We start from the raw sequence: 23,006 nt of genomic DNA on the forward strand, positions 1-23,006 counted from the left end.
TATAAACCTCCTATAACTAAAACTAACAATGTAGGTCAATAACATTGCATTATAAAAAAAATTCCATCCCCAAAGGTTTGTTTTTCACTGGAGGTACTTTGTCAGTAAAAAAAAAACTAGTAATCTCCATCGTGAAAAAAAACATTTTAAAAATATAAGAATTTATGTCTACATCACCTGGTATGGTAATATGGAATGAACAGGTATAAGTATAAACAACATATTTAATTGTCTAAAACTCACTTATAATATACAGGAGACAAACCAAAACTTAATTACACATAAAGTGAAAGTAAAATAAGTGTTAAAGTATTAATAAAAAATACTGGCTAGTTATAGTATATTTGTAATTTTAAAAAGATACTGTCTCAAAATGAAAAATTTTTAAAAGTGACTTCTTAAAATAAATAATTGAATGCGTAAGAAATTGTTTGAAGGTAAACTTGCACATAGCATAAGTTACAAAATTCTTACACCAAGGATTTAGGCCAAAGAAATTTTTTTTTTAATTTAACTCATTCCAAGAATAATAAACAAGATTTAAAATTCTAAGGAAAAACATTTTAAATTTATATGAAACCTCAGTAAACTACATTCTAAAATAGAAAGCGGTGCATTTTTTTACAACAATTACCTCACCCAAGCAGCTTAAAGAATAAAATGTAGAGTACAACCAGAAAGATAGTAATCAAAATATCAGACACTACATAGTAAAAACCCCAATTCATTAAAAATGATCTTAACTATAATTACCTTAATTATAGATTATAGCCACCATCACAAAATATAAATAAGGATACAAAAACACATCAATCATTTTCTTCACAAAAACTGATACATTTTAAAAGCTGCATATAAAATAACAACACTCAATTATATGTGGGTGTCAATATGACACTACATCATGTGAATATTTACATTATTAGGCCCATAGCATACAGTGCTAAAAGTTAATGGTTTATTTTCACACTGTTGATGAAAGACAATAATTGCAATCTAATTATTAAAATAATTTCTTTAAAAAAAAATTAAAGTTTCATTTTTACACTCAAATAACTATGCAAAATATATTTCGCAGATATAAGTCATTCACCTGCACAAAAATTAACATAACAAAGGTTAATCTATGCAGATTGTTTGACAACAATCATGTTTCCATTTGAGAGAGTTCCACCAAGGGAAAGAAGTATTAAGTGGTGAGCTAGTTGATATTCAGGATTAAGTAGTTTATTTATTTTATCATAACAGGAAACATACAATGTACTAGAAACATTATTCATGCTATTGTAATACAGAATATGAAGACAAGAATTTTCAACTGGTCACATTATGTTTTTAAAAATACATAGGGCTAACATAACAGGTTTTAAAGGGTAATTAATGGGGTCACCATAACCTTTACAGGCAAAACTTGTTACAAGGGGGAAATTAGCTTCTTTTCCATTTTAAAAAGTAATTTCTTAAGCAGAATTTTACATTATTTTGAATTTTTTTAAAGACTTTTTTGTAAATTGTAGCAAAATGAAATTTGCCTAGTGTAGACCAACCTTGAATACTTTACAAAAATTTCCTGTTTCAGAAAATAAAATGTGGCTTTTTTCAGGAGGAGGGGACAGCAGAGGCGTAGCAATGGGGGAGTAGGGGGGGACATATGTCCCCGGGCGCCAACCTTAGGGGGCGCCAAAATGGGTTGTAAAAACAAATTAAAATTTCATTTTAGTTTAGTGTATTTTTGCAGTTTGGGGGGGGGGGGGGTGCAAATTGAACATTTGCTCCCGAGGGGGGCGCCAAATTGACAGTTTCTCCCCGGGCGCCGGGATGGGTCGCTACGCCTCTGGGGGACAGCAACATTGGGGGTGGGGGGGGAGGAGGTTCAAATGGTTTTAAATTTTAAAAGTTTAACGTCAGTTAAGGCGACCCCAAAAAAAAACCTAATACATTTGGTCCACAGTACAAATTGAATGTAAGAATCAACACAATGATTGCTCAACACTGGGCTGTGCTTATCACATATAAATTCAACTATAAATTTACATAATCACAATTAATGGGCTATGAAAACCTATTTTACTATGCAAATAGATGAGATTAATGTAGAGTTTAGCTGCTATAATTAAATACAACTTTAAAAAATTCATTAATGCAGCATTAATGTTTATAAAAAAAAAACTTTTTTTTAATCTAAACAAAATGAATAAATATAATTTTTCCAAACATGACCAAAATAATTTATTGCATATTGTCTAGATAAAATATAGAGATTTCAACCAACAAAAATGAAGTGTTACTGTTAATTAAGTTGGTTTATAGGTGAAACAGGAATGCGTGGCGCAAATGTAGGCGCTGTGTAGATCTTAGACTGGAAAACTTGAGTTCTGATTGGACGAGAGGGCAGACTGGGTCGCAAAAACCTGAGGGGGGTGTGGATTGGTGGTGGGGGGTGAGAAAAATCTGGAAGGACAGGTGGGTACTGGCCTTGAAAGCGCGGGGTGTATGGTGCCCGTGGCTGGTTTACAGGCTGCTGTGGATATCTAGGGTTGAATGGTCCGCTCATTCGTGGGTTTGTTAGGGGAATGTGGGGGTTAAATTGGTTTCTTAAGTGGTTTGAAGGAAATTCACTCCCTTGAAATTGATTTCTAGGATGGTTTGAAGGAAATTCATTCCCTTGAAAGGGATTTCTAGGATGGTTTGAAGGAAATTCATTCCCTTGAAATTGATTTTTAGGTTGGTTTGAAAGAAATTCACTCCGTTGAAACTGATTTTTAGTGTGGTTCAGATTAGCTTGATTTCTGGAGTTAATGATTTCAAAAAACGTGAGATAAACATATTTTAAAATATTCTACTGAAGTTTTAAAAGCTTTAATATTGCTTTATAGATGGTTAATTCTATATACAAACTCCTACAAAATTAAGCTCTATTTATAAGATAGAGAGAGAAGTTTATATAAAAAGTTTGCAATGGAATGGGATAGTATAATATCAGCAGATAAATAAACAATGACTTACTGTGTTTGTTTTTCCTGGGGTATTATGGGTTTATAAGCATTCTCTTTTAAATTATCTTTCTGAAGTTTAATCAAATCTGTTAAATATTTAAAAAAAAGAAACAAATTTAGTTTTTTTATAACAACAGGTGAAAGTTTTATAAGCTCTAAACTAAACAAAAAAGCAAGGGGCAGGGTGGCCTAGCAGTAGAGAACTTGACTGCAAACACAAAAGTCTCAAGTACGAATCCTGGTTCAAATCAGTAGAATGTCACTGAGTCCACCTGATGGGTACTTAACTCACGTTAGGGAAACAAAGGCTGCTGGGCATAGTGCTGACCACATAATCCCATTGTATGCCGAGGTCATTTAAACAGATGAACTCTACTTCATCTGCCTGAAGTGTCTTGGGCACAAACGGGATAAAGATGATGGAAAAAAAACATGTGACAGTTCTGAAAAATTTACATAAAACATCTTCTATCACATGCATGTAGCGCACTAGCTTTAACATAGTTTCAAGACAAATTTTTAAGGACAGGAAATGTATTCTTACTGTATCAGACATGATTAGAATTTTATTTGTTAGATAGTCAAAGAGACATTTTGTAAACGAGATTAACAGCTGAGCATTTATCCCTCTAATATTCTATGTGTATAGAGGATGGTATCAAACATAGACTAAATTTTATGTAGTATTAAACTATAATGTTAGCACCTGAAGTGTGATTACTTATGTCATACAGTGTTAGTATATATCAAGGCATTAATTTTTTCATACAGTTACGGCAAACTTACTCTATGCAATTGTGTACCGTTTTCAACAAACCAATGTAATTAATTAAGATTTTACTTTGAAATATCTTAAGTATCCTAATTCTAATTAATTAGAAACTCGGAGCAAGTTTACAAATATAAATCATAAAAACTATAAAAAGAATAAATTGTTTTTTTTAACATCAAGAACTAGTTTGATTACCTTCAGCTTTTATTCCATTGATTTCATTCAATTTTTCAACTGGCTTTTCTTTATTTGCCTTCAATGCAAAAAAATAAGAAAAAACCTCTTAAATATATTTGAGCATAATTATTCTGTTCTACTGTAAGAATTTGGAAACTATTTTATTAAATATATGATGATGTTTTAAATTTCAATAAATATATTTTTAAACAAAGTTATTTTCCCTACTTTTGAATTGTGTTCTTTTGGCTTTATTTAGATATTTTTAACACTGCAGTTTTTAACATCTAATTTTGTAGGGTGATTTGATTTTCTGATGACAAATTGCTTTAAAAAGTGTAGCATTAAATACTTTTGCACATTCAGTAAGCGCTGTATCTTAGATCCACATTCCTAAAGTTAGATCCATATGACTTACATCTCCGAGTGGATTTTTATCCTTCCTCTTAATGATGTTGGTCAGATCAGGGTCAGTGTACTTGAAGTCACCAGATTCATCAAGAAAAGTATTTTTGTCAAACTCCGCCATTAAGGCTTTCATTCTTTCTTCCTCCTTTCTTTTTCTTGCTGCTTCCTCTTGTTGAAGTCTCCGGCGCTTTTCCTCAATTTCACGCAGTTTCCTAAGATTTTTTTAAAACAAGAAAACAAAACCATTATATAATAAAAAAGCATTATTTTTTTTAAAACTAAAGAAATTAAATAATTTATTGAGCTTGGGTTATCATCAGAAAAATAAGACGTAATTTGCTCTGAAGAAACTGCAATTTGTTGATTAAGAGAAAATCTACAACTAAGAAAATTAGCAGAATCATTAATAAATAACAAATAATTAACTAAAAATAGTGCAAGCAATTACTTAGCAAAATGCCAGTTTATTAAAGCTGTTCTTATTTGCTAGTATAGCTACCCCTATCTAAGTCCCTTAATCAAATCCTAACCCTAAACCTACAAGTAAAAACAAAAGTAGAAAAAAGTGTATTCGGACTGCCTTTTCATAGAAACGGTAATTTAAATGACTGACTTAGTATATTAAATTTTAGCAATACGATACTTTAGAAAAATATAATTTACAATATTGCATTGTTTGTGCTATTAGTTTGAGTAGTTTTAGAATAAGGTAAGTTCAATGTTCACTAGGATAATTAAAAGTAAAATATTCAAAATTAAAATGAGTTTAGTTAGCATTGAACCCAGACATCTTATTCACTTAAAATTAATATCTCAACTTTAATAACAAATTAGAAAGTTGAATGAAATAAAACACTAAGACTTGCCTTTTTTCTGCTTCTTTCTTCTCTTCAATCTCTTGTCTTTTTCTCTCTTCCTCTTCTCTTGCCTCTCTCTCTTTTCTCTCCTTCTCTTCCTGCGCAGCTCTCTTTTTTTCCATCTTTTCTTTCCTTACCCTCTCTTGTTCTTCTAACAACTCACGGATTTCGTTCAGTTCCTAATAAAATATTTGAATTTTTGCGTTGGTTGATTGAAAAAAGAGAATAATTTACTTCCAAATTATTTCACATAAAAGATTAACAATGAAAGAATCAAAGAGTTTAAAGTGAAAATAAAATCTAACCAGGATTTTTGTTCCTATCTTATGTTTTACATATCTAGATTCTATATTTAAATCTATGTATTCATTTGGTTCCTAATAAGGTATTTGAAATTTTTTTTTCCGTTGGTTGATTGAAAAAGACAATTAATTTATTTCAAAATTATTTAATATAAATTGTTAAAACAATGAAGGATTCAAAGTGTGGAAAGTGAAAATAAAATATAGCCAGGATTTTTGTTCTTCTCTTATGTTTTACATATCTAGATTCTATATTCAAATCTATGTATTCACATTTAGTTCCAAATAAAATATTTCGTTGGGTTGTTTGATAAAGAAAGTAAATTATTTAATGTATAAAAAGTTCAATCAATGAAGGATTCAAATTATAGCCAGGATTTGTATTCCTATCCATGTTTTTTATATCTATATATTAAATCTTAATCCATCCAAAAACATACTTTTTCTCTTTGCTTCTGCTCCAATTGTATTTGTTTCTTAGATTTTTTTGGTGTTTGTTCTTCAACTTTAATGTTCTGAAAACAAAATATTGTTTTATATAAGAATATTCAAGAAAACAAAATATTAAAAATTGTAGTTTTTGGTGTTTGTTCTTTAACTTTAATGTTCTGAAAACAATATATTATTTTATATAAGAATATTCGAGAAAAAAAAATATTAAAAATTGTATATTACAAATTAAATTTGCTACGTACTGGTTTGTAAATGAGAAAATGACAACTAAAAGTATAACTTACATTGCTACTTTCACTTTCTTTTGTTTGAGCTGGAGATTGGTTGTTTGCTGACTCTGGTCTGAAAATGGTTTAAAATAAAAAGATACAGACCAGTAAATTGTTAAATCTTCATTTAGAACCTGACACCATACAAGATAATTCAAACAGAGGGTTATTTGGAAATTAGGCTAAAAATAGAGATAAGAAAGCTCCTCATCTGGAGTAAGAATTAGGTTTGGAGTTAGGTTTAGTGAAAGGTTAACAGATAGGTTAACCTTTATATGAGCAATCAAGATTTAAGTATACAATTGCGTTAAAAAGCTGTTCTGTTCATGGATTGGCTGGAAGAGTACCAATCTAAAATCTCATATCAACAGTTTTAAATTATGGCAATATTTTCCAAATAAACATTTTCATTTTTAAAATTTATTTTATTATTAAAACAATGAATGGTAAGTACTGACGTTGTAGGCTTGGCTGCTGGTGTTTTATCAGCTTGTTTAAAATCATTGGTAAACTTTTCTTCTGAATTTCTTGATTTCGGTCTCTCTAGGAAGAACCAGGAAAAATTCAATCATAACAAGGAAAACATAGTTTCAGATAAAAATATATACAGGACGATATTCATTCTTAAACTTATTTGTCATAATCCAAACCTTGCAGCAGTTACAGGATTCACAAAACATGAAAAAATGTAAAAAGTATAAACCAATGATAAGATATAGCTTCAGCTCATTCTGAATTTGTAAAAATTCAGCTAAAAAAAATGGCTAATCTCTATGATTTTATATCACAACCCTGAAATTTTTAGGAAAAAGTACAAGTTCTTGCAGTCATACTATGAACATTGACACTAAACCTGTATAGGGATGTGACTGTCTCTACACCGTTCACTATTTCATGATTTGGAAATAATGCAGTATTAGCAATTTAACCATCATTTTCAATGATGAATGATTACAAAAAATTATTGAAATTTGCCTTCAAAATTCAACTACCATACTTTTACACAAGAATAATTTTTTAAAGTAAATTTGTTTAGCACATATAATCATATTAGTACGAGCTGACCCACAGCGTAGCATACGCCGCTATCTAGTTGTTTTATTTTCTACTTATCAACAATTCATAATTTGTGGATTGGACACTACCCCACCCCCTGCCTCCCCACCCCCCCACCCCGTGTTTACAGACGACAATGAAAATTTCAAGCAGAACTTTATTCAGGGTGAACCACAGCTCACCTGACAGGTGGGGATGAGGGTGGTGGCTAAGCTGCGTGGGCTCTTCTATGGTCCCCATGAAGAGAATTATATATATAGATACATTGTCCCGTTTTGCTCAGTTTCTTAAGTTTTATACCTGAATCTCTAGCAATCTTTTCAGCTCGCTTTGCTCCCCTATTTTGCTTCTTGGCTGACTTCTTGTTGCCCCTGAAATACTCTCCATGCTCTTGGTTGGCCGTGGTAAAATTTGCATGTTGTCGATAGTGTTGGCTCACACCAGACTCATTTCTTGGTGGATAAAACTGCTGGCTCCAGGCCGACTCATTTTTCGGTTGGGGGTTCTTTGAAGTAAATACTTTCTCCTCATAGTATTCTTCTTCTGAACTCTCATCGTAATCAAAATAAGTTTGCTGACGGAAATCTTTTAAAAAGCAAAAAAGAAAAAAAAGATATTTATCTACGACATTTGTTAATTGAAAATTATAAATCTTTAAAAAATTATTACAAACAATACTTATTTAGAATATCTGTTGATTTAAAAATGCAAGTGCGTCCTTAAAAAAAAAATTGTGGCTACAGTGAGGCCAAAATTAAAATTAAAAAGAAAAAATGTAATGACAATTACAAGAACAAGTAAATTTAAGAGCCAACATCTTCTACAGCACACTATGCCTTTATAAATTAAATACAAGTATTTTTTATTTATCGGCCTCTAGAGATGAAATCTAATGTAAGTAGACAATTGTTAACCATTGCTACTCAAGGTCATAACATTGCAACTCAGAATGGTAAGGGTGAAAGTATGGTCAAAAATAAAAATTGTTAATTTTCTTGATGTGAAAAGTTAATTTTTTTTTATAAAATAAAGGATTAAAAATACTTTTGAGGTTTTAAGTTATGTATATTAATTAATGCATAAAATTAAAGACGAAAGTAAATTCAAACAAAATGTAATCCAGAAATAACTGTAGACGAATAAAACTTAACTTACTGGGATAATAATGCTGCGTGGGCGTGGGTGTAAAAAGCCAGGGAAACATGTACCTAAATGCCCAAAACTAGAAGATATAAAAATATATGTAAGTACGTAAAACAAACACTCAGTGAATGAAATAATATTCAACGGTATAACTGTGATTTACATCCATCTATGTACAAAGATTTACATAAGTACCAAATAAATATTAATGACTAGACACAGTAGCATTGGGTGGAATTTAAAAAAGGAACATATATAAATAATTAACTAATTAATATATGTGTATGTATATATATATATATATATATATATATATATATATATATATATATATATATATATATATATATATATATATATATATATATATATATATATATATATAAGTATTTATTTACATTGAAACCAGAATGATTATAAGAGTGTAATGTAAGATTGTTTCATGACAATCAAAATTTTGAAATTGTCAACATGAAGTGTCAATAGCTGTAACTTAATTTGAGAGATAACTTGCCCTTCCCCCCTCCCCCCACAAACCCTCCTCAACTGCCCTGCTTGTGCCACTGGCTGGACCTGCTTTACACTTACTAGATCATCCTCATCTGTCTGCATATGGTCATCCATCATATGATGTACAAACTGATCACCTAAGATATCAATGGGGAAAAGTTACACTCTTCATAATCTAAAATATCTACTGCTAACCTGGGGTAACTCATATCTGAAATATATGAATTAGTTATGTAGAATTTGTTTTAAAAACTTTCAATTTAAAAAAATCAATTTGTGAATAGACAATATTTTCAGTTAGCTAACTTTGGCTATATTCAGAGTTTGAAAATTTCACTATTCTATAATAACTTTTATAACAGGTAGACCTTGAGATGTGATCTGAAATAAGACATTAAGAAGATTGGATACACCTGGGGACAGTTAGAGAGACTAGCCCAGGATCCAAGTTGCCTGGAAAGCAGCATATGCCACAGGAGAGCGAAAGGCTAACCTAAACCCTTTTAGAACTCAGTTTGTCAGACCTTAGCTTATGAAGAAATTGTGAGGACAGTACCATGCCCAATCACTATTTCTTTCCCCAACTACCCGTCAGAGCTGAGCCATATGGTCTTCAGCATGAGAGTTGAGCTTAAAATGTCTGGGTTAGAAATTACGTGCTCAACCGTTAAAAATTAAAAAGTTGCTATAGTAATGTAATTATTATTACCATTCACATAAAATAGATTTTTTTTTACCTTCTGATACAATTAATATTATACACGAACAAACTAAATAAAAATTATCACTCTCTAAAATCAGTAAATTAATTAAATTTATCCGTTTGAACCTAGTCATTATAGGGTGATGAAATGTTGCGAGATACAGTAATCTAGCAGCAAGTCGGTAAACCAGGTTAATAAATGGGTTGGGGCCTAATTTATAACAGATGCATGGACTAATAATATTGACTTGTATTTACAAGGTGGACGTGAAATAAAAACGTGTGAAGAAATAAACCCATAAGAGCTGAAATCTCAATCCTTTTTTTTGTGTTAACAAATTGACAATTTTGAGTATTTTTTGTTGAATTTGGAAAAAAATAAGCACGTCTTTCAACACTGGATTTTTACTAATAAAACAATTCAAAAGCTTTACCACATTCGCATGAAAAACAATCCTAATAAAAGTTTAGAAATACACACCTTCTGTTAAAAAGCGATATGCTGCATTTATTTTTTGGAATCTGTCAGTAGCATCAGAGTCTTGATTCTGTTTTCAATAATTATTTTATTTACAACAAGTAATTTTAAAAACACAACAATCATAAGCAGTAAAACTTACAAATTTTACTGCTTCTATACCTTTATCATTTATAAAATATTCTAAAAAAAAAAAACAACAATAAAAACAAAAATAAATAAACAGCTTAAAACAACTTAAATAAGTTGAGTATTAACTATCAAAATTAGTATGTGTACCTTGTCTGGATGATACTTGCGAGCCTCTTGTAGGTATGCTTTACGTATATCATCTGGAAAAATTACAAGAAAAATATTTACCTGATTCTATCATCAATATAATTGTTAAGCTCTGTGAGAGGTTTCAGCTGTCAGATTCAATACCATATTCAAATTCCACTACCATATGAAGAGATTGTAACCAAGGTCAAGCATTATATAATTATCCATCCAGACAACACAGGTTTCCTCTTCTTATATTTATTCTGGTACTGGACTCATGTGTACCCTTTCATCAAGACTAAGAAAATCAGACTAACTCACACACAATACCCAGCAACCAGTCTCTACACCAAAATGTCACTGTCACACTGTCATTCCACATACCTTTCACACCAACACTCACTCGCGACAATCTATACTTGAAACGTGCATCATAACAATAATGTTGCGAAACTAAGTTCCCACGCCAATCTATACTTGGAACATGCATCATAACAATAATGTTGCGAAACTAATTCCCTCACACCAATCTATACTTGAAACGTGCATCATAACAATAATGTTGTGAAACTAAGTTCCCTCGCGCCAATCTATACTTGAAACGTGCATCATAACAATAATGTTGTGAAACTAAGTTCCCTCGCGCCAATCTATACTTGGAACATGCATCATAACAATAATGTTGCGAAACTAATTTAGCTCTGCTACCAAAGGGTAAAATGCTTTATATGGAATCAATTAAAGCTATTTGCCTTTTATGAATTAAGAAAAACCTTTTGAAATCTTTTGATTAGTGGAAACTCTCTACAGTCAATGTACTGTTTAAATTATTTGAACTACATTGACCACTTCCCCAAAAGTATTTTAAAAAAAGACATTTGAAACAAAAAACATTTTACAGGCTTCAATACACACAACCGAAAAATACATTTTGGAAAAAATCTTAGAGAATAAACATTGAGATACACAACAGTAGCTTATTTTTTATGTTGAGGTATTAAAATCTGTTCCACTGTTAGAGCTACTTAATATATTTTTGGGCTTCACAAAAAAAATCAATTTGTCATTCTCAAGTCCTGCACTAATAATAAACAATATTTTCAGCTTGCTAACTATGGCTCTATGCAGAGTTTGAATATTTCACTATTGTCTAATAACAATTTAAAATATATGTATAAATATGTAAGTCCAATAGCTATAATACTATAATGATTTGAAGTTACATTTTTTTAGTCCTGTAAGTTTCGACAACTTATTTTATAAGAAAAATGAAATGTACAACAAGAGCAAGATCATTGATGAACAACTCAAAAATATCCATCTACATGGCATTTCCATTTTTAAAACAACCAAGTTTATTTTATGTATTGTTATTAGAAACATACCATCAGATGCATGTGGTGGAAGATTTAACTCAACCAAACAGCGCTGCCTTTCTCTTGAGTAATTCATTGTCAGTCCGACTTATGGTTAAACAATCCTAAACATGCAAAATAAAAAACTATCATTAGTCTTAAAACAATGTTTTGTGGAAGGTTAAATAACAGGAAATTTTATTTATGTTAGACAATAAACATGTTAGTGTATCTTTAAGGTTTAAAATATTTCAAAAATTATGGTCAGTTGTGGATGTAAAAGATTAGTTAGCCAATGTTAGTGTGAGTTTAAAGGCAGAAAGGAGAACAAGAAAAAAAAACCACAGGGTGTTGCATAAGGAATAGTCTTGATGTGAGAATAAAGTTTTGGGGGAAAAAGATCAAGAGTTATATGAATGTTTTATTTTATATTTTATAATAAAAATTACCAATGGATGTAGGCCTATGATGTAAGCCTTTTAAAGTTGACCAGAAGTGAGGTCTAAAAAAAGATATAATCAAGTGATTAGAAAAGATTATAATGATAGACCCTATCAACTATTAACATTTGTCATAAATAAATGAATTCTTCTTCTGCTTTCTTAATTTTAGAGTTGGATGAGATTCCCTCCAAACACAATTAAGTATATGTGTCAACTTGCTATGCGCCATTGAGGCCATAGACTCAGGTTTCAGTCTGCTTTTCTTTTTGGATTTGCTTCCATAGCCTTTGTCCAACCAAGAACAAACTACAAGGCAGCAGTTGTTTCTTCTTCTTCGTTCTTAATTTTTAGTGTTGGAAGGGATCGAGCCTTATCTGCCAGAGAGTTTGAATTCGAGACTTTTTCGTATTTAACAACCATGAGCTTTTACCAACTCGACCACGCCTCCAACACAATTAAGTGTACGTGTCAACTGGTTATGCGCCATTGTGGTCATTGACTCCAATTTCAGCCTGCTTTTGTCCAACCAAGAACAAACTACAAGGCAGCAGTTGTTTGATTTTGGAGTTGTTTTTCCTAGAAGAATTGCTGTCCCCAGTTGTCGAGCCTCACCTGCCCGAGGATTCGAACTCAAGACTTTTTGGTTAAACAACCATAAGCTTTACCGACCAGGCCGACACTGAATTATTCAAAATCTAAGATTAAAAATACAGATTAGGCCTAGATCTAGATCTAGTTCTAGTAAGGCAGTAGGCATTTGATTGCTAGATCTAGGACTATAACTAGTATCGATCTAGATGATATTATTTATTATTTCGCCTGATATGGCTGGTAATCAATGATTAGGTTAGGTTAGGTTTGCCTATCGTCCCTACTGGGACATAGGCAGCTGACAAGAGCTTTCCAGGCGCCTCTGTCCTGGGCTAGTCTCTCCAACTGTCCCCAGGTGTATCCAATCTGCTTGGTGTCTTCTTTCAGGTCACGTCTCCAGGTCTTTCTTGGTCTGCCTCTCCTCCTCCTGCCTTGTGGATTCCAGGTGAGCACTTGTCTTGTTATGCTGGATACAGGCTTCCTGAGTGTGTGGCCAATCCATTTCCATTTTCTCTGGAGGATCTCTACTTCAGCTGGCAGTTGATTTGTCAGTTGCCATAGAACATCATTTCTGATGGTTTTAGGCCAGCAAATTCGCAGGATGTTTCTGAGGCATGCGTTTATAAATGATTGTATTTTCTTCTTATTTATAGCAGTTATTCTCCATGTCTCAGCTCCATAGAGTAAAACAGATTTAACTAATGTGTTGAAGATCCGGATTTTTATTGCAAGGGTTAATTCTCCAGAATCCCAAACATTTTTTAGTTGCATGAAGACTGCTCTTGCCTACCCTGTCCTTATTTTTATGTCTGCTTCTGTCCCACCCTGCGTATCAACAATACTTCCAAGGTAGGTGAATCTATCCACTTCTTCTAGGGCTTCTTCTCCAATGTTATAGGGGTACTGTTTGATGCATTGACTTTGAGAACTTTAATTTTCCCTCTGTGGACATTCAGGCCCAGGCATGTAGAAAAATTAGCAACACTGTTGGTTTTAACTTGCATTTGCTGTTGTGTGTGAGAAAGAAGGGCCAGGTCGTCAGCAAAGTCCAGGTCATCCAGCTGGCTCCACAGTGTCCACTGTATACCGTTTTGCATTTTCTCTGTTGACATCTTCATAACCCAGTCTATGGCCAGCAGGAAAAGGAATGGTGAAAGTAGGCAACCCTGCCTTACTCCGGTCCGTACTGGAAAGGCCTCTGTAGTGTGTTGGCCATGCACTACTCTACATTTGAGACCTTCATAAGAAGACAAAATAATGTTGACTATTTTCTGTGGCACCTCGTAGTGTCTCAACAATTTTCACATTGACTGTCTATCCAGGATATCAAAAGCCTTCTCGTAATCTATTAAATTAATATAGAGAGATGAGTTCCACTCTTGGGTCTGTTCAATGATGATGCGCACGGGTAGCAATTTGGTCTACGCATGACCTTTCCTTCCTAAAGCCTGCCTGTTGATCTCGAAGCTGGGGTCTATCGCTTCCTTCATTCTGTTTAAAAATATTCTGTTGAAGACTTTGCCTGGGATGGACAAAAGTGTTATCCCTCTATAGTTAGAGCATGAACTAAGATCCCTTTTTTTTGGAAGTTTTATGAGTAGTCCCTCCTTCCACTCCTCTGGTATTTCCCAGATTTTCTTGAAGAGTGTGTGTAGTAGTGTGGTGCTAGTTTCTATATCTGCTGTCAGTGCTCCTGCCGGTATACCATCTATTCCTGGAGCCTTCCAATTTTCAGCTGCTTTAAACTTTTGAGCTTTATGATGTATCTCTTCTTTTGAAGGTGGGTTACAGTCTGTATAGGGAGATCACTTTCAGCTGATGGGACGGAGTGGTCTAGTGGTAGAGAGCTGGTCTGGTAACCTGTAAGTCTCGAGTTCGAATCCAGGTTTAAGTCAGTAGACCGTCCCTGAGTCCACCCAACCCTTATGGGTACCTAACTCACGTTAGGGAAAGTAAAGGTGGCTGGGCATAGTGCTGACCACACTATCTCTTCATATGCTGAGGTCACAGAAACCAGTGAATTCTACTTCACTTCCGGACTATAGAGCATCAGGTTTGAAAGGGAGCTTTACTTTTTTTTTTTACTTTCAGCTGGTGGTAGACTATATCTTGTGTGCACTCTGATGTTGGTCTTCAGTAGTTAATCAATGATTAAGGGGGCCTAATATTTGGCTAATAAATTACTAATAAAGTATATCTAGGCAGTATCAGTATATAGTATATAGGGTAAAGGAGGGCGTTAAGAGCCACACTTTTTAGCATCTGTACATTTTTTAAGATTTCTATTAATCTAAGAATTTTTTAGTATTGAAAATATAGCAAAATTATTCTAACATATCTTACACAATATAAAAATAAAAACAAAGTGTATTAAATATACTTTAAATGGGTTTAATTGAACATTTATTGTCATACCCCCAAAATCAGCATTTGGGGTGAAAGGAGCCGGGCAATGGGGCAATAAGTATTATCTCCTAGTTTAGACTAACTCCGCATTAAAAATAATTAATTTCTAACCCCAAAATAGTTAATGCTGTGTACACACACTTTAACTGATACTAGCTATCACTAGGCCCCAATGGGCCCAGTCTACAAATGATACAATTGCAGGTGTACATAGAGCCTAAGCCCTAAAGTCTAGTAGTTTACAGTAGGCACATTAGTATGCCTAGTGTGTAGCTAGTATACTAGTGTGTAGCTGTCCAGAGTTAACATTCTTGTATGTAAAAAGGGGTGGTACTAACTATACTAACTAATCTGCCTTAATACTTTCCCCTGATAAGCCATGTGTGCTATACATTACATGACATGGAGGTGAGAAATTGTGAGGGGAGAGCAGTGGTACTGGTTTCCCATTTTTTCTCCTTGCTGGACCCTGAGGGCCATAAATTACATAAGGAGATGCTATCTCTGGTTGGCTGAGATCTAAGAACTTAGTCCATGTTACCTACAAAGAGATTAAGTTTTATGGTGGGTTAGATACAGGTGGGGTCTGGCTATCATGGGGGTGAGAAATTGTGAGGGGAGAGCAGTGGTACCGATTCCTCTTTGGTCTCCACCCTGCTAGACCATGAAGGTCTTATATTACATAACATGCCACCCCAGATTGTTTGAGATCTGTAACTGTAATCCATGTTACCTACAAAGAGATGAAGTTTTATGGTGGGCCAGAAACTGGTGGGGGCTGGGTATCATGTGGGTAAGAAATTGTAAGGGGGGGAGCAGTGGTATTAATGTGTCTGTTTACTTCCTTGCTGGACCATGAGGGTCATAAATTACATAACATACCACCCCAGATTGGCTGAGACCTAAGAGCATTTATTCCTGTTACCTACAAAGAGATTAGAAGTTTTATGGTTGGTTAGTAACAGGTGGGGGCTGAGTCGGCTGTATTGCCCCTTAGGGGTAATAAGTACGTTTACCATTTTAAAAATTACCTTGCTAACATCAGATGGCTGAATTTTTACTTTTTAGCAGGTTAGAATTGTATTTCTATCATTTAGACACAAGTCTGTTTAACAATTAATACATTTTGTGTTAACTATTCCTATACCAGTGTCATATTCAGTGGTCTAATAAATGAGAAACTTGCACTTAGGGTTTCAAGAGCCACATAACAGTATCTGTTTTAACTTTTCTAAACAGGCAAGCTAGTGGACAAAATTAATGCATTCATGTAGATTTAGTTATTATCTAACAAATAAAACCATTATGGCAATGATCAGTCAAGTTTTACTCTGATAATGATAAAAACTTTATAGCATGGTAAAATGGGACTAATGTCGGCCATTTTGTTTCAGCACCAATAATCACTGTGCAAAAAAAATTCACCAAAATAAAACTATTCTAGCCATAGCTATAAAAATAGTGTTAAAATGTACAACAACCAATGCTCTAATACAGGAACAAAGAATGGGCTTGAAAAACTCATTTGGTTTATTACAAAGTGAAGTTTCCCAAGTTATGTCTATTTGGAAAAAAAGTTCACAAAATGGTTTTATGGAGATGAGAAATTTTAGGGAAAGAGCAGTGGGATTAAATCCTGTCTCATCCTCTCCCTATTGGACCAAGTGGGTTATAAATTACATAAAATGAATCCTCTGCTTCTCTGTTATCAAAGAACAGCAGTGGTTGTTACCTCAGAAGTAGATTAACAGTGTTATTGGGGGTTTTGTGGGGGTGGGGTGTTGATTGGGGCTTAATACCACACGGCTCTTAACGCCCTCCTTTACCCTACTATACTTAGTAACTATACTATTTTATACTAGTAGATCTAGTCTACATCTAGATATTTAGAATCTAGTCATAGACTATAGAAAATCTAGACTCTACTCTATGACTATGTATAACTATAATTAAACTATAATTAAATTATAATGATAATCTAGAATCTATATCTAATTCTGATCGTTTTACCTTTATTCCTTTAACTCTTTAAGTAAGTTCTAAGTACTTTTTTTTATCACCTATCTATAAGTCTAGATCTAGAGTCTAGCTATATTCTAGATTGACTAGAGTCTAGAGTCACTAGAACCTAGAAATTCTAGGCTAGAATCTTAATTTTATTAAATTAAGATCAAGAAATAAAAGGTCTAGTGAAGTCTAGTGACTAGTGACTAGTCTGTCTAGTCTACTCTAAAGTCTAGATCTAGATCTAGATTAGATTTCGCTAGACTATCTCAAGAATAAAAAAAAATTGCTGAAATAGTGAAAAAAAAACTGACTAAAAACTAGACTACTCAAAGTCATAGACTCCAAGGCTTGACAAAAGGGGAAATTTCTTAGAAAACAAATCATACAAATCAAATCTAGATCTAACTATTAACTTAATTAACTAAACTTATTCTATCTAACTAAACATAAAGTCAAAAACAACTCAACAATGTATAGAACGAGTAGGGGGGGGGATAGTTCTAGATCTAGATCTAAATTCTACTTACTTTTCAAAACAGTTGTTTGCAACTCAAATCTAGATCTATGTTGTGATTGTTTAATATTTATTTACAATTACACTTTACATTTCACTATAGAGTCTAGATCTATATTTAGTCTAGTGTTCTGAAAGAGGTAAATTAAAAATGCATACTGGAGATTTCTTAGAAAACCAATGACGTTTTTATGTCCTAAAAATAGATATGATTAGACCTAGTTTAGGCCTAGATCTATATCGGATTATCTATAGATCTAATAAGTCTAATAGTCTAACAAATTAGAAATGAATTAGTTTGTATACCAAGAATACGCATTCTATTTTTTACCATAAAATAGTCTGGTGTTTTTAAAAAATAAGGAATATATATATTTTTTTTAATCACACAGTCGCAGTCATATAAAAATCAGCTTATATTTTATAATAATTATTTTAAAATATGCCCCTATGCCCTATAAAGGGTCATCCAAAAATGACGTCACGCTTTTTTGGACGATTTTACCTCCCCCCTCCCCTCCATCACACATCGTCACAAAAAGCCAGACCCCCCCCCCTAAAATGACGTCACACCTCGACAGCCTACAACCCCCCCCCCCTCAAAATTACAGTTGAATATTTTTTTTAAACATCGATATTTTTCCAAAATCTTTTGAACTCTGTATTTCAATTAATTCCTATTACAATTTATTAAAACAGTTTTCTAAAACGCGAAATAACGTCTTAAATTCGTTTTCTAACATTGCTTTTTATAATGCAGAAGTGTGACGTCGCACCATCTGAACCTCCCCCCCCCCCCCTTCCCCTCATCACATACCGTCACAAAATTACCGACCCCCTCCCTCCTACGAGTGTGACGTCATTTATGGACGACCCCTAAGTTAACTAGAATATAAATATATTGCCCTATAATATAGTCTATGTGAATAGCAAGAGTATGTCAATATTCTGAATTAATCTGTAGATAAGCCATAAGCAACACGTTTTTTTTATAGTTTTTTTTTTAAAAGAAAAAAACAGCTTGTGGGAAAATTTATACTTAACATCATTATACTTTAATCCAATCATAAAATATAACGTCTATCAGTCTATCATGATCGCAACGATCCCAAAATAACTACGGTCTCGCCTTAGTGACGTCAACAAAGCTGTGCGTCGCTTTCAGTTTCGAAATTGTGAATGTCAAAATGCAATTTGATTACTTTTTGCCCTAATGCCGTTTGCCGGGAGACTGTTTCCTCGAATGGACATATTTCCGGATTACCCTCTAAAGCAGGGGTCTCCAAACTTTTCAGTCCGAGGGCCGCATTACCCATCAAATTTCAGTTCGGGGGCCAGTTTCTTCCAGGCATGTCTTTGATTTTTCTGGGCAAAGTTCCTCAGCCATCACCAACAGACGATGTTTCCTTGGACAATTGGTCTCCGCGGGCCGGATGGGAGGACTTCGCGGGCCGCATCCGGCCCGCGGGCCGTAGTTTGGAGACCCCTGCTCTAAAGCAGAGGTCTCCAAACTTTTCAGTCCGAGGGCCGCATTAACTATCAAATTTCAGTTCGGGGGCCAGTTTCTTCCAGGCATGTCTTTGATTTTTCTGGGCAAAGTTCCTCAGTCATCACCAACAAACGATTTTTCCTTGGACAAAAAGATCTCAGCGGGCCAGATGAGAGGACTTCGCGGGCCGCATCCGGCCCGCGGGCCGTAGTTTGGAGACCCCTGCTCTAAAGCCACACGCCTGAGTGCCGTTCAGAGGCGTAGCAGCGACCCTTCCCGGCGCCCGGGGACAAACTTTTAATTCGGCATCATACCCCCCCCCTCGATATTTTATATAGTTATAATGCAAAACTGCAGCTAAAATGAGCTTTTAATTTTTTTTCAACCATTTTGGCGCCCATAGGGTCGGCGCCCGGGGACATATGTAACCCCCCCCCCCCTCGTTATGCCTTTGGTGCCTTTTGCTCGAACTGACAATGCTCAAAAATATTTTGAGAATAAAAAAACTTGCGTGCAATTTTTTTTTTTAAATTTTACCTTTTTTTTTTTACACCGCGTAATAAATGTGGCTTAATACCACCCCAACACGTCGTCTAAACAAAATGCCCAAACAATGTATCCATGTTTTTAAATCTAAAATTACAACAATATTTACAGCACTTTGTCAACGATTTTTTTAACGTTAAAAAATTAAATCTTACGAATCTTTATATATTTTAAAATCTCTGTTTTAGAGTATGCGTCGACTTATGGCGTTTTAAAGAAGTGAGACGACGACACGTTTAAATAAATTTATAGGCCTTATTACATATACGGGGTGGGGCGGTGGCATAGCTAGGGGGTAGGGCGGCTGCCCAGGGTGCCGACACTTAGGGGAAGTCAACATTGTTTTAGAATTAAGCTTAAAGCATTTAATATTACATTATTGCTGATTCATATCCGAACGTTTAGGTCGGTTATCGGTACTACTATCAAAATATTATTTGCATGTTTTAGTGCCTCTTCAACCCGAACAATTTGTTCTGCATTTATTGTTGACAATATGCAAGAAGGCAATCCAAGTCTTCATGTTGTTGTGGATTCCACTTCATTTATTTCCTGTAGTTCTTTTTATTGCCTAAAATCTTACGCCAATATGTATCTTAACTGTTTCTCATTAATTGCTGTTGTAAATCACTTGGCTTTTTAAGTTGTGATATAGTTATGGATAAGTGGAATAAATTGATCGGAAACTCTATACTTCATAGTGCTTCCATAGCCATTCTACTGGTCTGTCTACACTATCAATTTTTTTTTTACGAACTTATTCAAAATCTATGAAAATCATTTAGTGTTGCAATATGATATGCGCCGGACAGACAGTACAGTACCCGCATTTCGAACCTGATAATCCATGGCGTAGGTGAAGTAGAGTTCACATTTTTCCTTGACCTGGGCATATGAAGGGATTGTGCGGTCAGCATTATGTCCAGCCTTTACTTTCCATACCGTGAGTGAAACGTGAAACTTCGGAATGGGGAATGGGTTACTAAGCCTCGATGGGGGGGGGGGGGGGGGGGGGTGGGGGGTGGGGTTAGTTGCTGAAAAAATGGCTAAAAGAAAATCTGATTTTTATATATTGTTTTGCATGATGGTTTCGAACTATGCTATAATCCTAAAATATACAATGCTGACCTTAGTTTTCTTCATTCGTCCCCCTTTTTTTTTTTTTCAAAATTTTGACATGTTTGAATGGTTACTTGAATAGGTTGACACTACCAGATAACGCAATTTTAATAAAAAAATATAACTGTAACGCTTTGTGGCTATTTTATATGAAGATTTACCAAGCTTTTATCACACACAAATGGCTTTGCTGGAGGGTAGGATTAGGTTAGGTTAGCCTGTCGCCCCTCCTGGGACATAGGCCGCTAACAAGAGCTTTCTCTGTCCTGGGCAAGTCTCTCCAACTGTCCCCAGGTATATCCAATCTTCTTGGTGTCTTCTTTCAAATCACGTCTCCAGGTCTTTCTTGGTCTGCACCTCCTCCTCTTGCCCTGTGGTTTCCAGGTGAGGGCTTGTCTTGTTATGCTGGATACAGGCTTCCCCGAGTGTGTGGCCAATTCTACTTCAGCTGGCAGTGTAGGATTATAAAGGTGTTATATGGTAGGTCTATGGTTTTATGAGAAGAAAGGGGTTGAAATAAGATCATGTTTTAGGTCAATACCACCATAGACGTTATATCGGATAAAACGCCACATGTTTGTGTTACGTTATATATGCGCATGCAGTAACCTGGAATTTATTGAGGAGGGGAGGGGGGGAGGGTTCAAAAATACAAAGAGGCCTATATAGACAGAAGCTGGTTTGTGTGCTGTTTTATGATAGTTTATTCAAAATTTTGACATTTGTAGCGACACAAGCTATTTTCTTGAGATAACTTTCACTTGGGGGGGGGGGGGGGGGGGGCAGTGCAACCATTCCTTCTGCCTGCCACTATGTGGCATTGTCCCAATAAACTCAATAGTCTAAACTCTAAGTGGCCCACTAGTCTAACAGATTAGCACGCCATTTAAAAAAAATTCGACTTTATCAGAAGGACTGTATAAGCCTAATTACTAATACCGCGTTTACACTTGCGACATGTATACTATAGATTTCTAGGAAAAGAAACTTCGCTATAGGGCCTAAGATAATAGGGGAGCCTACTCACTTATTGCGAATTTTTTTTTCTAGACGTGTATAGTATACATGTCGCAAGTGTAAACGCGGTATTACGTTTGTCTCACACATGAGATACATTACCACATGCCTGCAAGCGACCTAGATATAGATCTAACTTGATTCAAATATTATGCTCGTAAAACATCGTTAAGGTCCCAGTTTATATCAATTATATGGGTATTATGCAGTGTTTCTTCCAGACTTTTTTCTCTGGGGTGGGGGAGGGGGGGACACACTGATAAAAGTATAAGTTTTCTATATAAATTCAATTTCGTTCTAGGGGAGGGGGAATATTAGACTTTCTTCGCCCCCCCCCCCTCCCCCACCGAAGAGATGCCTGGATGAAACTGTGGTATCATGTTCAAAACCCCAGACCATACTCCACCCACCACGAAATAAGATAATTATTTTATTTTTATAAGCTTTTATTTAAATTGCTTTCTATATAGTGCTTAATGCTTAGTCATGGTTAGAAACGGGAGAGCGAAGTTTCGGCTACTGCTAATGGACCATTCTTTTAAACATGTATCAACATGTACGCTTAACAACTCATTTTAAAGAATATTGAAACTTTTCTATTTAAGTACTATTTTCTGTGCTAATGTACGCACATTGTTTGTGTTCATTTCGTGTACGCTTCGTGCATTGTGTATATCTTCTTCTTCTTCGTTCTTTAACGTAATGTTGGACTGTATTTCCCTTAATAAAGAATACTTTTACAAAAATTTAAGAAGCGACCTACTTCTAGATCTGTTTTTAGTGCATGCTTATAAAAAAGATTGTTATTAAAACGTATTTTACTAAATTTTTTTTTAAATCACTGATTATGCCTAGACCTAGGCTAGGGCCTATGGACTAATTTTTAAATAACCACGTGACTTTACTGCGTTTTTCGTTTTAACATCCGCGCAATAATTTATTTGAATTATACAATGCAGTACTTTAAATTACTTTAGGTATTCAGTTAATTAGCAACAATTTTGAAAAGAAATAACTATTTCAAAATTTAAAAAATTACTAAATATTTTCTTTGTATTGAACACCCTGGTTCATTAGATATTAATTTACGAACTATTTCTGGTGGGGAAATATTTTTCAACAGGTGATTATCAC

At 34.3% G+C, this 23,006-nt stretch overlaps 1 protein-coding gene across 2 annotated transcripts; it reads right to left on the minus strand.

The window, feature by feature from the left end:
• Positions 1 to 1,841: 1,841 nt before the first annotated feature.
• LOC131943235 (uncharacterized) lies at positions 1,842 to 17,805 on the minus strand. Of its 2 annotated transcripts, XM_059303250.1 has the most exons (16): positions 17,715 to 17,805; positions 12,190 to 12,242; positions 11,771 to 11,865; positions 10,404 to 10,456; positions 10,128 to 10,194; positions 9,022 to 9,080; positions 8,446 to 8,512; positions 7,591 to 7,875; positions 6,693 to 6,777; positions 6,250 to 6,307; positions 5,953 to 6,027; positions 5,220 to 5,389; positions 4,364 to 4,565; positions 3,964 to 4,021; positions 3,007 to 3,082; positions 1,842 to 2,789 (listed from the first exon to the last, which is right to left on the minus strand). In XM_059303250.1, the coding sequence occupies exons 3-16, from the start codon at positions 11,835 to 11,837 to the stop codon at positions 2,291 to 2,293; spliced, it is 1,821 nt and encodes a 606-aa protein (XP_059159233.1). In that variant the 5' UTR covers positions 11,838 to 11,865; positions 12,190 to 12,242; positions 17,715 to 17,805; the 3' UTR covers positions 1,842 to 2,290. The 2 variants fall into 2 exon arrangements, with proteins under 2 accessions (XP_059159233.1, XP_059159235.1); XM_059303252.1 differs by lacking the exon at positions 12,190 to 12,242.
• Positions 17,806 to 23,006: the final 5,201 nt, after the last annotated feature.

Source organism: Physella acuta, unplaced genomic scaffold (assembly GCF_028476545.2).
Source record: "Physella acuta isolate Inbredline_101_S28 unplaced genomic scaffold, ASM2847654v3 ptg000449l, whole genome shotgun sequence".
Taxonomy (NCBI): Eukaryota; Metazoa; Mollusca; class Gastropoda; family Physidae; genus Physella; species Physella acuta.